This window comes from Eumetopias jubatus, unplaced genomic scaffold, assembly GCF_037043125.1.
Source record: "Eumetopias jubatus isolate StellerSeaLion01/CBP00866 unplaced genomic scaffold, mEumJub1_p1.0 scaffold_5, whole genome shotgun sequence".
Classification (NCBI taxonomy): Eukaryota; Metazoa; Chordata; class Mammalia; order Carnivora; family Otariidae; genus Eumetopias; species Eumetopias jubatus.
Window position 1 is genome coordinate 76,491,514 of NW_028274811.1, and position 16,494 is coordinate 76,508,007.

Here is a 16,494-nt window from a genome sequence, read left to right on the forward strand (position 1 = left end):
AAAAATGTGTACCGGCACTAAACTGTTTAATCACTTTTATATTTAATTATAAATTAATGTTTAGAAAATGAGTTATTCTTCCTATGTTATCTGATATGCCAGGAAAAAAGAGATTATTATTTTCCAGGGTAACTAAAAGAGGTATCACTACTCAAAAAAAGGGGGGGGGGAGGAAAGCTTTGTTTTGTACACATAAAATTTTAGACCTAAATGGATAAAAGGAAAATGTTTAAAAACTACATCCATCTATGGACAAATTTCCATAGATTGCTCCCACAGTTAATCAACAGGACACATTTAAGAATATTATAGGCATATACCAATATACTTATATTTGTCAAGGTTAAGATTCAAATTTGCTACAGCACAGCACACATCCAAGAATGTATGCTACATGATTCAAAAATTCCCACTGAATATAACAAAATAAAAATCTGTGAATAAATATAAGGCTTTCTAAAATAAAATCTGCAGGAAACCAACAAGAGTCCAACAAAGATTTCTACGATCTAAATTTTACTTCACAGATTCATATAATCTTCAAAATAGATTTAGCTGTAGTGCCACACATTAACAATAGTTAACTGCTTACCAAAATACCTTTTTCCTGGTAGCTAAACGTTACTACTTAAAAAAAAAAAAAAAAAAGTTAAGTGCTTGAGGGAATAAGAATGCAGCAGAAAATTACAGGAGCCCACATATCCTTTTTCTTAAATTTAATTTGTCATATATAAGGTTTTTATATACAATCAGTGTGCATTGTAACAGTTTATATTAAAAGTCAATCAAGTTTATCTAAAATGTTACCTGGCTGCATAGCACATTTGACATTATTGCCCACATGAAAAGGGAAAACAAATGGATTTACAATAACTTTTGGCCATTTTGGATTCTGAAAAGTGTTCATACACCTACCCTTTTAAACCAAATGCATCTGAAAAAAATGTTTCCAGAGCATGCAGTTTAGATTTTACATATTATCTCACCATTTTGTTACTACAAACACAATATTTACTAAAAAAGAAAAAAAAGAAATAACATGTATCTAATAAAATAGTCAATATAAAAAGAGGACTAATGGAATTAAGTGGCCCCTTTCCCCATTTTTTACATTCTAAACAATGATTCCATCAAGACAAATCATTAAAAAGTGTTATTACACTGATATTTTTAAATGATAAGAAGGCCTGAGTTGGTAGGGAAAGGAACAGTCAAAAAAAGCCTGAGAAGGGAAAGGAAGTAAGGAAAGCTCATTTAATCCATTTACAATAATTTACAGCCATTTGTGTGTGTGTGTGTGTGTGTGTGTGTGTGTGTGTGTGTGTGTAAAAAGGCATAATAATAGCTCACAAACAGGAAATTCCTGGCTATTTTACAGATATAAGTACAGAATTTAAATATTCAAGCTTGTGATGAAAAGCGGCAAGGTGGTCGCAGTGTACAATGTAAACAAGTAGCTTTGGAAAGTGAACAAAGTCCTTGAGTGTTTTTTCTTTATTAAGAAAAGAACTCTCTTTCATTCCTTCCTGAAACATGATCACAGGTCAGAGTAAAGTTCATATACAAACATAATTTAAATGGAGGTCAGTCTAAAATCACTGACTTAAAAACAGTTTTATCCAGCCTATATGGAAGGGCAGTGTTGAGGTCCCTGTAATAGTAAACATTTTCCATTTCTTTAAAAAAGAAAAAAAAAAAAAAAAGTACTACAGTATTTGTAGTACAGTGCAGCATAATCCTTAAATATAAAAATATTTTCTCTTCTGTTGGGATAATAGACCTTGCATCCTGGAAAGAAGTAACAATACTGCTACTGATAGAAGATCTGTTTATATCTTTCAAGTCATGTAAGGCAATTACTGTGTTGGTTTATGATATATGGCTAAAAGAAAAGTCCAGAAAGACAAAATATCAGTTTTTGTTATGTTTTCCGACTACTCCAGGTATGCTCAGGTGTACTTTTGTGTTCAATTGAGTGTTCAAATGGAGATCTGGAGCCATAAGGAGATCTCTGATCTAGTGGTGATCTGGGGCCACTACTGGAAGCTCTGTGGTCCATTTGCCAATCTGAGTGATACCTATAATCCCTGGAAGATTTATGGTGTGTATATTCAGAACTTGCCCGATGGTCTGAATGTAACCGATGATCTGAATGAGAACGATGATCAGAATGAGATCTATCCTTTAAACTTCCTTCCAAATTTGACCTGTGATCTCTACTCCTGTGATCATCCAGTTTTCTGTGTTTCTCTCTATCACTGTAATACCTAATAAAAGACAAATTAGGAATTAAATTAATAATGCAAATTAAATGTTTCCAAATAAAATAATTATTAAAAAATAAAACACAAAAATACTTTAAGGCATCCTTTTAATTGTATATAAGCTCTGTGTTTCACTACAAAAACTTCCTAAGTGAGCTTTAGTTATTGGACCTATCTCTGCATGCCTCTCTGGAAAAATCGTTCAATTCACAAAACTAAAGTGAACCATACAGAATACCTCAGGCAGCATCTAATTTTGCATGCCTATTTTATTTTTTAATTATTTTTTTAACTATTTAATACAATTCTATTTTTAGTTAAAGCGTAATTGATGTACAATATCACATTAGTTTCAGATGTACAACACAGAGATTTGAAATTAAACACATTATGAAATGCCCACCATGGTTAAGTGTAGTTACCAACGGTCGCCAAAATTATTACAATATTGACTATTCCTTAACTGTACTTTATATCCCCACAAGTTATTTTATACCTGGAAGTCTGTACCTCTTAATCCCCTTTACCTATTTCACTTATCCCCCCCATTCCCCTCCCTCCTGACAACCATCAGTTTGTTCTATTTCTGAGTCGTTTGTTCATTGTTTTTGTTTTTTTTAAGATTCCAGACACAAGTGAAATCATATGGTATTTGTCTTTCTCTGAGTTATTTCACTTAGCTCACATGCCCATTTTTCAATAAGGTTGCTACGTTTCATTCTATGCAAAAACTGTACTAATGCATCTTAGTTATCTGGAAGTGAGGATTAAGATAACGATCTAGAATACCCTTGAAATCAGAGCCTTTTATGAACCTCTAAGGCAGAAAAAAAATAAAAACCTCTAAAATGCAGTCTGTGAACTAATTTGCGGGAAGGGAATTTTCATTAGTTGGGGAAAGGTCATTGTTATAAAAAACATAAATTATGTTCTATAAGCCTGTGAAATTATAAAAATTTACTACTACAAATAGAGCTTTTCATTTCATGTGCCCTTTTCTAATTGGAAGAGACATTCTATAATTGATGTATTTAATGACTGTGCTTCTATTACAGAAGGAATTATTGTAGTGAGCACAACTAAAATGCAAAGAAAATCTACTAATTTCTTTATTTCTGATCTTTTACTTATTCTTGTTTTTTCTTTTGCTTTTCATAATTATCATTAACTTATGAAAATATTCCTTTACCAAATGTATTTTGTTGTTATTATTTAGGTTGTTTACTACTTAAAGGCTTCAAATAACAATAAACAGAGAAACCTTCCTGATTTCAAGACTTCCCAGATTGCTGTGATTAAGTTTAAACTCAGTAAAGCATTTTCAGGTGAGTTAATTCTTCCCCTATTTTTTTTAATGAAATGGAACACAGAACTCCCCCCCGCAAATTTCAGTCATATTTGATTGAGCTTTTATTTTACTCTATTATTGTATTTTGAGGAATATTTGAGCCAATATTCTAACACCAACAAAAATGAATCTTATGACTTATTAATTATAGAACTCCCTATACTTTCATCTCTTACTGCACATGTTGATCTTAAATTTAGAATTAAAAAAAATTTACAGAAATTCAGTTCTCAATATTAACAAAAAGTGCTATGTACCAGTTTTTCTATTTGTAAACAAACACCTTTATTTCACTTAAGATTTGTTATGATTACCTGAATACTGAATTGACTAAAACTATTGTAAATTAAAGAAAAGACATGAATAAGCAAAATTTCAAAACTAATTGTCCAATTTACCTGCTTTCCTGCTTGTAATGATCCCAGTCACGATGATCTTTACCATTGCTAAAAGAAGAATAGGGTCTTTTCCTAGAGTCACTCTTTTTGTAAGAATCTCCCTGATGTCGGTCTTTATGATGATCATGATATTGAGATAAGTGTCTGTCAGATGAATAACTGTCCCTGCTGCTATCATCGTGATTTGTATTCTCTTTTAATCTTTCCACATCTGTTAGAGAAAAGAATACAGCTTTTGTTAATGATGTAAAACAAAAACATGGTAACCAAATTAACTTTGCTGCTAGGTTATAAGAACTCCTATTTCAACTCCAGAAAAACAAAATCAGTTGCCCAACAGTTAAAGACTTTAGAAATGGTCTATAAAGGCAGTATAGTAAGGCCTACAAAAGGGTTACTGAATTCAGAAATGTGAAAAAATATAACTGAAAAATTTAAGGCCCATTTTCTTCTCAGACTATACTTTTGTGACTCTTGCACCAATAGAATACATTATTATTCGAAATATTTTTAAAAAATACATTCACTTTAACAATTATTCTATAAATTCTAGAAACTGACAAAAGGTTGATTTATGGAAAGGTTAATTAGCTAAAAAGAATTACTCTTTAAGATAAGAGATTCAATATAGAAATGTGGGTATGTATTATGTAAAACAAACCTGAAAGAGGAAAACAATTTTTAAATTTACTCTCTAAAACAATTAGTAACACTTACCTGGATTTCTAATCACTTGAGCATTCAAGTTGCTGTTCTGGTCATTATTTTGCTAAAATAAATGCACATAGGTAAGAATCTTTTAAGTGGCTTCAAATACCCTTACAAAATAGGAAAAAGAAAAAAAAAAAAAACCCTAAAAAGAAAATTCTGATGCTGAAAGAAGTCCTCATATATTAGAATGTATACATGTATCACTTCCAGATACATTTTTTTAAAGCACAGACTATTTGTCCCATGACTTTCTTAAAAATTTGACTTTGAAAGACTTTTAGACTTACAGAAAAGCTGCAAAAATAGTACCTAGAGTTCCCATATGCCTTTTACCCAGCTTCTCCTAACGTTAATATCTTACATAACACCACAGCATAATCAAAACTGAGTAATGAACACTGGTACAATACTATGAACTGAACTAGAAACTTTATTCAAATTTTGCATTTTCCCACTAAAACCTTTTTTCTGCTCCAGGATCCAATCTGGTATTCCATATTAACACAGAGTTTTCATGTTTTCTTAGTTTCCTCCAATCTAGGAAAGATTTTTAGTTTTTTTCTTGTCTTCGATGACCTGGACACTTTCGTAGAGTACTAAACAGTTATTCTGTAGAATATCTTTCAATTGGGGTTTGTCTGATATTTTTCTCATGACCAAACTGAGGGTATGCATATTTTTGCCAAGAATTCCATAAAAGTGATGTACCTTTCTTAGTGCATGTAATGAGGGTTTATGATGTTAACTACGATCAAATGTTTAAGGTGGTTATTAAACAACTTGGAGGAGATACTCTTAGTCTATGCCATTATCTTGTTTTCATGCCCACTAATTTTAGCTTCCTTCAGAAGATCCTACCTGTAACAACTTTTATTGTGCTCTAACAGTGATTTTGTATTTCCTTCATTCCTTCTATTTATTAATTGAATTCTTCTATAAGGAAGTATGTCTCAGTTTTAGTAACATAAAGGGAAAAATATGATGCATTAATTTACCTGAGATTCCTGCCGTTTTTTAATAGCATGTTTATATAATTTATGTAATTTTCTTGCATCAAACTCCGTAAACTTAGATACAAAAATCCACAGGTTTCTAGAAGAAGAACAGGTAAATTAGTCTGGCGGAAAATATTTAGATTTTTCATGGAACCCCCTAACCTCTAGATAGAAACACACAATCTTAGCCTTCTATGGAACTAAGTCTAAGGACATTATTTCTAGTATTTTTAAAAACTTTATATGACTAAAACTCCAATCTTTTTTTTTGTTTTAAAGTAATCTCTACACCCAATACTGAACTCACAACCCTAAGATCAAGAGTTGTATGCTCCAATGATGGAGCCAGCCAGGTTCCCCCATATGGGTAAGACTCCAAAATGAAACTAAACATTAAGTTTTACTTCTCTTCCCCAAATCCCCTATTTTATAATCTTTTAGAGTGAAAATAGTAATCCATCCTAATTTGAAACCAAAAAAAATGTAAACTTACAAATCAGGAAGGGACTTATATTATGACTTATATTAGTATAAAAGAAACAAGCTATGTTAGTAGTCTGACTAAAGATACAATCAGATAATGTGGATTAAGCTTGTTTAAGAAGGGTCCTAAAGAATGTGTTAAAGAGCAACTATATGGGAGCCATGAACAGAGAAACTTTAACTTTGGATCTTGAATATAAAAAGAGAATGTGGCTATATTTCCATTTAAGCCTAATATATATATATATATATAATCTATATATATTATCTCTATATATATAGATTATCTATATACATATAGATAATCTATATATATATATAAAATTGAACTTTATTGTATCCCTGTTCTATGGTTCTGTGGTTTGAGGGACATCATGAGTTGAAAGAGCTTGAGATGTATAGAATTCTGTTTTAGAGTATCTAAAGAAAGCATTAAAACTCCAGTATATGTATTTCAGCTATAAATAAAAGATTAAGCCAGACAATATAGTACTTTAGGATTATTTCCTCTCCTTCCTATCACCTTTTTTTTAAGATTCATTTATTTATTTCAGACAGAGAGAGAGTGAGCAGGGGGAGGGGCAGAGGGAGAGGGCTTGATCCCAGGACCCTGAGATCACAACCTGAGCCAAAATCCAGAGTCAGATGCTTAACTGAATATACTGAGGCACCAGGTGCCCCTCCTACTATACCTTATCATTATCATTCAACTGAAAAATATACAGTCCCTTATATATAGTTTATAAAGGATATCAAGTACAGATGATGTTATTTTGCGGATGATTACTAATAGGCTCAGAGATATTCTGTAACTGTTCAAGGTCACAAAGCCAATAATTAGCCAAGATGGGGACCAAGCATGTCTTCTGATGCCAACTCCAGGAACCATTCCATGGCATTATAAACACATTAACTTCAGGCTATTATTATTGTCCATGCATGTCTTCAGACATGATAGCTCAGTTTCATTTGTTTTCAAAAGCCTAGTGATCATAATCAACTTCCTGTCTCCTTCTCTAACATGGGTCATGGTTGATTTTAAGGAGAAAGGCGACAAGGACAGAATCTTCAGTGTAATCATCAGTCCTTCAGAAATATGTCATTATCATCATACAGTTTTTTGCTTTGATGTGTAGCTGCACTGCCTAGAGCAAGGATATCAGCAGGCTAATAAACTGATATGACTGGGTCATGGTCATTCTGTAGTATTCCTAACTTGTCTAGTAGCTTGACTTAACACCGATCTGGGTCTGGCAGTCATTAAGTGATTTGTATAATATTATAGCAGCTCAGATTTACAATTTTAAGACCAACTGTGTTGCTGCTGCTTCTAAAAGAAAGGGGAAAATAAAAATCTGCATTTTACACTGCCTGAGAATATTAATTTTTACAAGGCTGTATACTTATACCTGGAAGATGAATTGCAAATTTATGTAACAATAAATTTATTTGGTACTGCAAATTCTAAAGTTATTACTAAGAAAAATTCGGCAAACTAGAAATTTCTAAAAATAAAATGCAACCTGAATTTTATTGAAACAGTTTTCACTTCCCCCCCTTTTTTTTTTTTAAGACTGTAATTATTTGAGAGAGAGAAAGAAAGAAAGCACATGCGAGCACAGGCAGGTAGAGGGGCACAGGGAGAGAGATAAGCAGAGTCCCCACTGAGCATGGAGCCCAATGCAGGGCTCAATCCCAGGATTCTGGGATCATGACCTGAGCTGAAGTCAGATGCTTAACCCCCCAGGCACCCCTTCACTATACTGTATTTAAAGGAAGAGGTGCCATCTGTGGTTTATCATGATGTATAATTAAAGCAATCATTCAGAAATAAAAGCTTTAAAGTTAAAGGAAAAAAACGAAAACAATCACCCTCAGATTACCTCTTTAAACATAATTTTGTTACCTAAACTTCAGAATAAGAAAAATAAATTGAAATATAAGACACAAATAGATGGTTACATAATTACAAATTTAACATTTCCTGAAAAGTACATCACTTACTTTCTCCACTGCTTGATTTGTTCAGGATTTGTATACTCTTTCAGACATTCTGTGATATGGTCTCCAATTTTTATTAAACACTGTCTAGTATGCTCCAGTTGTTCTCTTTCTGAAAGGCCTTTTTCAGGCCTATCAAGTTGTTTCAAAGCTGCTTTGACAGGCCTCATCCTTTCTTTACACTTTAAAATGGGAAAATAACATGTATTAAAAATAAGAATTCAACAAAGATCTACTTCCTTCAAATGATATCGATATGAGTAAACACAGCACAGTTTGATGCTAAAAAAGCATTAAAGCTTGCCTCACAGCTCTTAAATATCAGGGTTTTTCCTCTCAGATTTTCTTCAGAAAGTAAGTTTTTCCATTATCATTTAAATTCAATCTTTCTGTATGTGAAAGCTTTGGGTTTATTTACCTTCTGTAAAAATGGTTATTTTATACCCTGTAACACATCATTAAGCAGTCTTAAACACAGAATGTTAAAAAATAATATAACTCAGAACACAACTTAGTATCCTAGATTCACTCTAATATAGAGTAAAATGTAAAAAAAAAATAAATAAATAAGGATCTTCATAAAATAAAATATGCTGGCAAAGCTATTAAAACCAATATAGCTATAAGGATAAACTGTCTATTCTTCTAAACCTTTGGAAAGTAAGAAAAAGAAAGTAGCTAATGAATTTTGCTCTTATAATATTTTGGTTGGTCAGGGAATTGGGCATGCTTGATAGGAGCCAACCTTTTCCTTGGCCTACATATCACTGGCATGCCAATAAAAGGATGATGTATCAAAAACTGTATGATTCAGTTAAAGTCCAACACGTGCAATAAACGCTATAACCTTAAGCCCAAACTAGTGATTACTAAAAAAGCAAACTATATGTAAATTTTATTTATGTATCCAAATGCAAAACAAATTTAAAATGAACGATAACTATATCCTCAAGTAGCAAAGTTGGGTTAGTCCCAGGAATGTTAAGGATGATCAACTACAGACAATATATTTAGCTGATCCAACGCCATTTATTTAAAGAAGAAATCCTCACATCACTGCTGTGGAAGGGCCAGTCATTATTAAGTGTCTATATGTATGAAATCATTTCTGAGTATTTTATTCTGTTTTACTGACCTATTTGTCCAAACCACTTGGAAGTTATCCATCTTCTGTCAGGAATAATTTAAGTAATATTAGAACTCAGCCAGGCCTGATGTCTTTTTTTAAAAAGGGGAAATCTTTTTCTTTCTAATTTTTAGCATTATTCCTATCTGTTCTCTACATTTCCTGCTTCTTGCTCGATTTTGGTAGTTTATATTCTGCTAGAAAATGATTCATAAAATGTATATAATTTGAGTGCATACCATGTTCTCAGCATTGTCCCAGACCCAGGAAACAGAGCAGTAAATACAAGAGATTTGCCTTTGCGGAACCTGTACTCTACTAGGAGAAAAGAGCCAATAAAGAAACAAGATGCAGCATGTTGGATGGTGACAACTGTGATAAAGAAAAATAAAGCAAGAAAAAGGAGAAAGATTCCTCCTTCACATAAGACTTCAGAGAAGAGTGATGTTTGAGCATATATCTAGAGAAAATGAGGGAGTAAGCCACTTTTGAGCAGAGGAACAAACAAGTACCTATGTTCTAAAACTTGTATGTTCAAAGGCATAGTATAAATGCCAGCATGGCTGGGACCTACTGAGTGAGGGAAGTAGCAAGAGATGAAGGGAATAATAAACCAGGTGCAGGATCTTTTAGCCTATTATCATGAATCTTTCATCCCGAGTGAGGGAAAGCCACTCAAGGATTTGAAGCAAAAAAATAAGAGGGGGTGACTCGACCCTCTCTGTAACAGTCATTATCACTCTGGTTGCTGTGTGGAGTATGCACCGAGGAACAAAAAGGGTGTAAGAACAAGAAGAGTGGGGAGCAGTGAAAAACAGCTATGAAGCTATTGAAATAATCGAGGGCAGAGATGGCTGTAGCTTCAAGTAGTATGGAAGAGCCAATATGATTTGCTCATTGATAGCGATAAAGAAAAAAAGAGTAATTCATGACTAAAGTCTATGTTAAGGCCAAGGTCTGAAGCTGGGAATTGGAGCAATGATAACAAATATTTATAAAGCACCTATTAGGTATCAGAAGCTATGTGTTGTGTAAAGGCACCTCATTTGATTCTGGTAGTAGATCTATGCAACACTATTTTATCGAAGAAACTGAAGCTCAGAGTGAAATGACATCTGTCAAACCCAGGTCTGACCTCAAAGGTTGTACTCTTTCTTAACTGTTAAATTATAAATGACATTTAGGAGATAAATCATTAAGACACAAAGAAAATCAAGAGGTGTCAAATTAGGCAAAGATGTGAAGGAAGGAAAATGAAGACCAAGAAAAGGCCGTTGAGTTTAACAGTCAGAGCTAGTCCCAAATAAAATTTATATAGCAGTAAAATCCTAATCATGCAAGCTCAGAAAGTCTGGCTCCAGAGTCCATGTTTAAAACTATTCCATTCTTCATTTCCGTAATACAAGCGATTTTAAGATCAATCATGAAAGTTAAGGGAGAAGAAACTCGGTGCTCTGGGTACAAAGGAAGTTTTCCATTTCAGCAGTTAAATGAACAAGTCAGAAGGCTAAGGAGGAAATTTAGGCAAAGAAAGGTGGCAAGAGGTACAATTTCACCTTTCAGTAATGAACAGGCACAGTAAGGGAAGCAGTTCAAAGAAGAGTTCAGTCTTCACTTCAGAAAAGCAAAAGCACAACACCACCTCCTTATTCCCACCCAACAGAAAGGCTTTTTAAAAAAAATCAACAGAAAATGGATAGAGAGGCTAGATTAAGAACCAGGTCACAAACAGAAAGGTTAACCTTAAAAAGATGCTAAGGAATCAGCATGTAAACCTGAAGGGATAAAAAGATGAAAAGTCCAGAGATATGTTCAAGTAAGATGGAAGACAGGAACAAGAGTAGCTTATTCTGACTATCCCAACATTCTTAGGGACTGGAGGGATGTAAACAGCCAAAAGTGAGGAGGAGAGAAAAACTGTGGTAAGGAACTACTACACTTAAAGAGCATGAAAAATATTTGAAGCTACATTAGGGCATGCCACAGAATTAGCAGGAATGTATAAATGGGTTCACTGATCAACATTCTCTAGTTAGGGTACAAAGTAGAAGAAATGAGGCAAGAAGGTAACCTGGGCATCTAGAATGGTGTAAGAGGTAAAACAAAAACATGATTTTAGAAGTGAAAATTTCCATCTTTCAAGTATAGCATTTAATATTAGCAATAAAACTGACTTAAGACTACACCCAAACAGCAAAAAGATGCAGATTTTAGAGATCCTAAAGAGGAAATATTTTTTTTTTTTTAAAGATTTTATCTTTTTAGAGAGAGAGAGAGAGCATGCGTACTTGCATGTGTAAGAGGGATCATGACCCGAGCCAAATCAAGAGTCGGAAGCTTAACCAACTGAGACACTCAGGCACCCCAAAGAGGAAATATCTTATACAAATATATATTTACATGTATTTGTGCACACTGTAACTGTATATAAACAAGATACATTTATATCAGACTATAAATTTTCCCTTTAGGTGCTACCAATAATAACATATCTCTTATTGAAGGATAATTTGTACCTGTCTCATATCATTCAGTCTTTTTTCTCTAGTAACATTACTACTCTTTCCTGATTTTGCTCTGTATCTGGACTTTTTAGTCCTTTATCAATCAATCTGCTGGGATGTCTATATTCAATAACAACATCCACCCCAACCACTACCAATTTTTTGAGCGAAGCACTAGCTGACACCTTTCCATGTATCAATTCTTCTGCTTTCCTAACAGCAGCACTCTGGCTCCAGAGCCAGTACATTCAATTGCTACACATAACTGCTTTCCCACGCTACAACATCACTATAAAATTTTCCTCAAAATATTTATCACAATTAATTTCAGTTGAGACTATTTTGGGTTCCTGATTATATCCAGTAAATAACTCATTTGGAAAGAGGCCAAGATAGATCCTCCCTGACTTTGATGAACATAAAAGCATGACAGCATGTAAAACGAGTTATTTTTTAGACCAGTGTTACTTAAAGTGGCCTATGAACCTGTACTAGTCCACAAGGCGGAATAGGTACAGAAATTTTAGAAACCTTTGTATCAATTTGACAGTGCAATTTTACGTCTACTGAATCTAGTAACATAACGGGGCTTATATTTTGCATTTTTTTCCTTATTTTCACTTTTCTAATAAAATATTTTCACTATTTGTTTTTATTGTACTTTCTAAGAATACTGGTCTATAAAAGATTGGGAAAAAAAGCTAGTTCTTCACTGTAGGTAAGAAGTGATGTTACAAAGATAAAAGGTTCAGAAACAGAGTAGTTTACAATTCTAAAGCTGAAGGGAAAAAAATTTGCTCCAAGTATTCCCTAAATGCCTCTCCTTAAAGTCTTTAATTTATTAAAAAGTTTTTCCAAGTTAATTCTAAATTTGAGATAACTTTCAAAATTTAAATTTATTGCCTTTATCAATCTGAACTGCAGTACTGCCCAATTCAAATACACTTCTAAATTAAAAAGCTCCAAAAGATAAAACTGCCAATTAACATAAAATATGTTATGAATTCTTACTAATAACCAGCAAGTCTACTACTTACAATGCTGAATGTCTTCTGATCTAGCTCTTCAGATTCTTCAGATATGGGAACTGGTTCACCACTTGCGGTGATATGAACTGGAGCATCTGACACTGAAGATTTCTTGGATCTTTCCTTGCTATCAGACTTGGATTCGCTCAACTAAAGAAAAAGAGAAAATAAGAACAAAAATTCAACAAAAACAAAGGTAAAATGATTAACACTTCCAGAAAACAATATCTCTTTATTCTACAAAAGTTTGTTCACATTCCATACTCTATTTTATCTTTCTGGGAAACCAAAAATAAATCTACTCTGTAATGTTACCCTAATACGTAAAGCATTCAAAAAAAAAAAAAAAAGATTCAAACCTATTTTTCTCCTTTTCTAGATACCCACATGTATTTTTAAAGAACTCAGTTATTCAGGCTAATCTGGGCTGACAGGCAATTTATTTTCCTAAAATGTAAATATGCTGATTGTGTCACTTTCTAAGTTTTACATTATGATTTGCATACCTTTTCTTCCTTTATGTCTTTTTCTTTCTGTATAGCTTCTTTTACTCTGTTTTCTCTTTTCTCTTTAAAATCTTTTTCCTTTATATCTTTCTTATCCTCTTTTTCTTTTATCTCCCTCTTAAGTTCTCTTTTATTCTCTTTTTCTTTTGCTTCCCTCTTTTCTTCTGATTCCTTCTTTATAAAAACATCTGGCTCAGGTCTTTCTTCACTGTCTCTTTCTGTTTTAATTTTTTTATTTGGATGTTTCACAGAAGTGATCTCATCCTGAAAAGTGCAAGTATGGCCAATGTATTACTAACCAAATCTTGAAAAAGACTAATTTCTTTTCTTTGCATGACTACGGATTGCACGTATGTGGATTCAGAAAGAAATAATCTAGAATCCCATTAATAATGATACATGCAATGTTCACCTTCCTATAAAAACTAAAGTAAGCCGGTCCCATTCAAAATTCAAAATAAAATTAATGGAAACAGAACCTCATTTAAATGGCAAATGTTTGAAAAGGAAGGACCTTTGCTCTATATCCCTCTTAGTGATATTCTTTTTTTTTTTTAAAGATTTTATTTATTTATTTGTGAGAGAGAGAATGAGAGACAGAGAGCATGAGAGGGAAGAGAGTCAGAGGGAGAGGCAGACCCCCTGCTGAGCAGGGAGCCCGATGTGGGACTCGATCCCAGGACTCCAGGATCATGACCTGAGCCGAAGGCAGTCGCTTAACCAACTGAGCCACCCAGGCGCCCCCTCTTAGTGATATTCTATTAGATGAGTAGAATTCTGTTCCATACATAAGACTATGTAATGAACTACAAAAAAGGAACTTCAAAATACCTAAAAGTAAAATTTCAAGTCTTAGTTCAAATTTTAAATGTCAAGTATACTAAAACATGCTATGTCCCTTTCTAATGTAAGTCTGTTTTTCTAAAACACATTCTTACCTTATCATCATCTTCATCGGACTTCTCTGAAGGCAGGGGTGAAGAATCACTCTTTATTTCTTCTTTCACTTTTATAGACTTCATTGCTTTATTCTTCTTAGTTCTTGCTTTCCTCCTCTTTGACCCTCCCTAAAAATAATTATTTTTATTCTAACCAACTCCACAGATTCAGTCGAAAAAAAATTTCTTAAATACTAAATCTGAAAAGCTAAAAGAACAATTCCTACCCAATCCTTAGTCTAATGGTAGTAAGCTACACCAATCTTGGAAAGTCAACAAAAGTGATATAACTTAATGAATCAAGTACATATTATGAATAACAGATACTAACTATAACTAATTATTCCTTTCAAAAAGGATTAGAGAAAAGTGGACGTTGAAAGAAACAGAAGGAAGGTTTTTCACCTTCCTAAATTACTATTATCTTAAACTAAATTTGATCCTACCAGAGATAGCATTAGAAATATTTTTATTGGTACATAGTTACTGACATTGTGGTTATAATGCAAATGGTTAAAGGCTGTTAGTTTCTAATCACCTCTTCTTCAGTGTATTCTTCCTACTTTTTTGGCCCCTCCCCAAAAAATAAGCTCAGGGATCTTTATGCTGTACCTTCAGCTCTCCAGTAACACCAAATGAAACAGTAATAGAGGCTTGACCCCTTAAAAAGTATACCACTCTAAACAAGTTGCCCCCAGTACCTATCTAAACACTAGAGAAAAAAAAAACAAAACAGGATCCCACTTCCGAAAGATAGGACTTAACCAGTTTTAACAGGAATGCAGAGATAACTTAAGGCAAAATATCACAATATGCAATTAAAGTTACCAAATTACAGAAAAATACAGTTATAAGGTCGTATTAGCCTCAAATGTGTAGGGCTATTAGTAAACTAAATTTATCTTACTGAAAAATAAATTGCTCTTTAAACATCTAAATTTTAACTTACTGCACCAGAAAGTCTCTGAGCTTCTCTTTTTGCAAGATCTCTACTAAGTAATTTGATGAGGTAGTCTGCACGTGTCTGCAACTGCTTTGCTTGTGGTTTTTTATCAGGATCATCAGGAAGAATCTGAAAAGAAATTAATTTTTTCAGGTTGTCTTTAATAAATGAGAAATTTATTGCCTATAAAAAAAGCTTACTCATTTAAAGAAATACATATAATTTACTTGCAAGTTACAACTGTTAAAATTTGTAGGAATAAACAACTAAGAATGCAAAATACATTTTTTTATACTACACCACTGCAAAGATTTCATTTGCCTGGGAATGAGTTCTAAATAAATATATGAAAAAAAAAATCCTTCCATTCAAAATAATAATACAAAGTGTGAGGTTAAAAATTTCTTTCAAATAAAGTGTATTTAGCATCCAGTGTTATTAAACATTACAGGATTTTTAGATTTCTTTCCTCTCTGAATAACAGTATATATAAAGTATACAAATATTCCTCAAGTACAATGTATCAGCTATTTAGGTGACCCAAAGCATGTACTCTGAAGAAATTTTTACAATAGGAATTTAAGCTATTCAAGTTTGGCTTCAGAGGTAGCAAATGACAAAACACCAATATCAAAATGACTGTGAAGGGCGCCTGGGTGGCTCAGTTGGTTAAGCGACTGCCTTCGGCTTAGGTCATGATCCTGGAGTCCTGGGATAGAGTCCCACATCGGGCTCCCTGCTCAGCAGGGAGTCTGCTTCTCCCTCTAACCCTCTTTTCCTCTCGTGCTATCTCTCATTCTCTCTCTCACAAATAAATGAAATCTTTAAAAAAAAAAAAGTGACTGTGAAGAAGTAAAATATAAAAAGATAAATGATAATAAGGCAATGCTTCCAGTGTTTTCCAGTCTAGGCAAAGAAATGATTTTAGCTGTGGTAGTACCAAATCACAAAACCTCTAAACATTGTTTGATAATAAATAATATTCATTGTCTTGAATAATATGACAGAATGAGAATTTTATTTTAAGTCTAGTAATATAAAGAAAAATACATCTATGCCTTAATAAAAATATAATTTCAGAGGTAAAGCAAAATTTCAGAGATCATTTAAATTCAACCCCTTCATGAAAACCAAGAAGCCAAGGTCATACAGCTAGTTAAAGCCTTGGTTTCCTATCAATCAAGTTTATTTCTAACATAATTTAAAAAGCAAAAATCTAATTCAACATCAGTAGTCAACGGACACAAGA

The 16,494-nt window shown here is 33.1% G+C and overlaps 1 protein-coding gene across 2 annotated transcripts in view; it reads right to left on the reverse strand.

Moving 5' to 3' along the window:
- Positions 1–701: 701 nt before the first annotated feature.
- Positions 702–16,494, reverse strand: part of CHD1 (chromodomain helicase DNA binding protein 1) — a 71,029-nt gene continuing 55,236 nt past the window's right edge. The window contains exons 29-37 of one of the 2 annotated variants that reach the window (XM_028093037.2): positions 15,252–15,374; positions 14,303–14,431; positions 13,365–13,628; positions 12,868–13,008; positions 8,204–8,382; positions 5,717–5,813; positions 4,728–4,779; positions 4,011–4,221; positions 702–2,267 (exon numbers count right to left, since the gene is read on the reverse strand). In XM_028093037.2, the coding sequence (XP_027948838.1) occupies positions 1,922–2,267; positions 4,011–4,221; positions 4,728–4,779; positions 5,717–5,813; positions 8,204–8,382; positions 12,868–13,008; positions 13,365–13,628; positions 14,303–14,431; positions 15,252–15,374 (1,542 nt within the window). In that variant the 3' untranslated portion in view covers positions 702–1,921. The remainder of the gene's footprint in view (positions 2,268–4,010; positions 4,222–4,727; positions 4,780–5,716; positions 5,814–8,203; positions 8,383–12,867; positions 13,009–13,364; positions 13,629–14,302; positions 14,432–15,251; positions 15,375–16,494) is intronic. The other variant, XM_028093036.2, reaches the window with a different exon arrangement.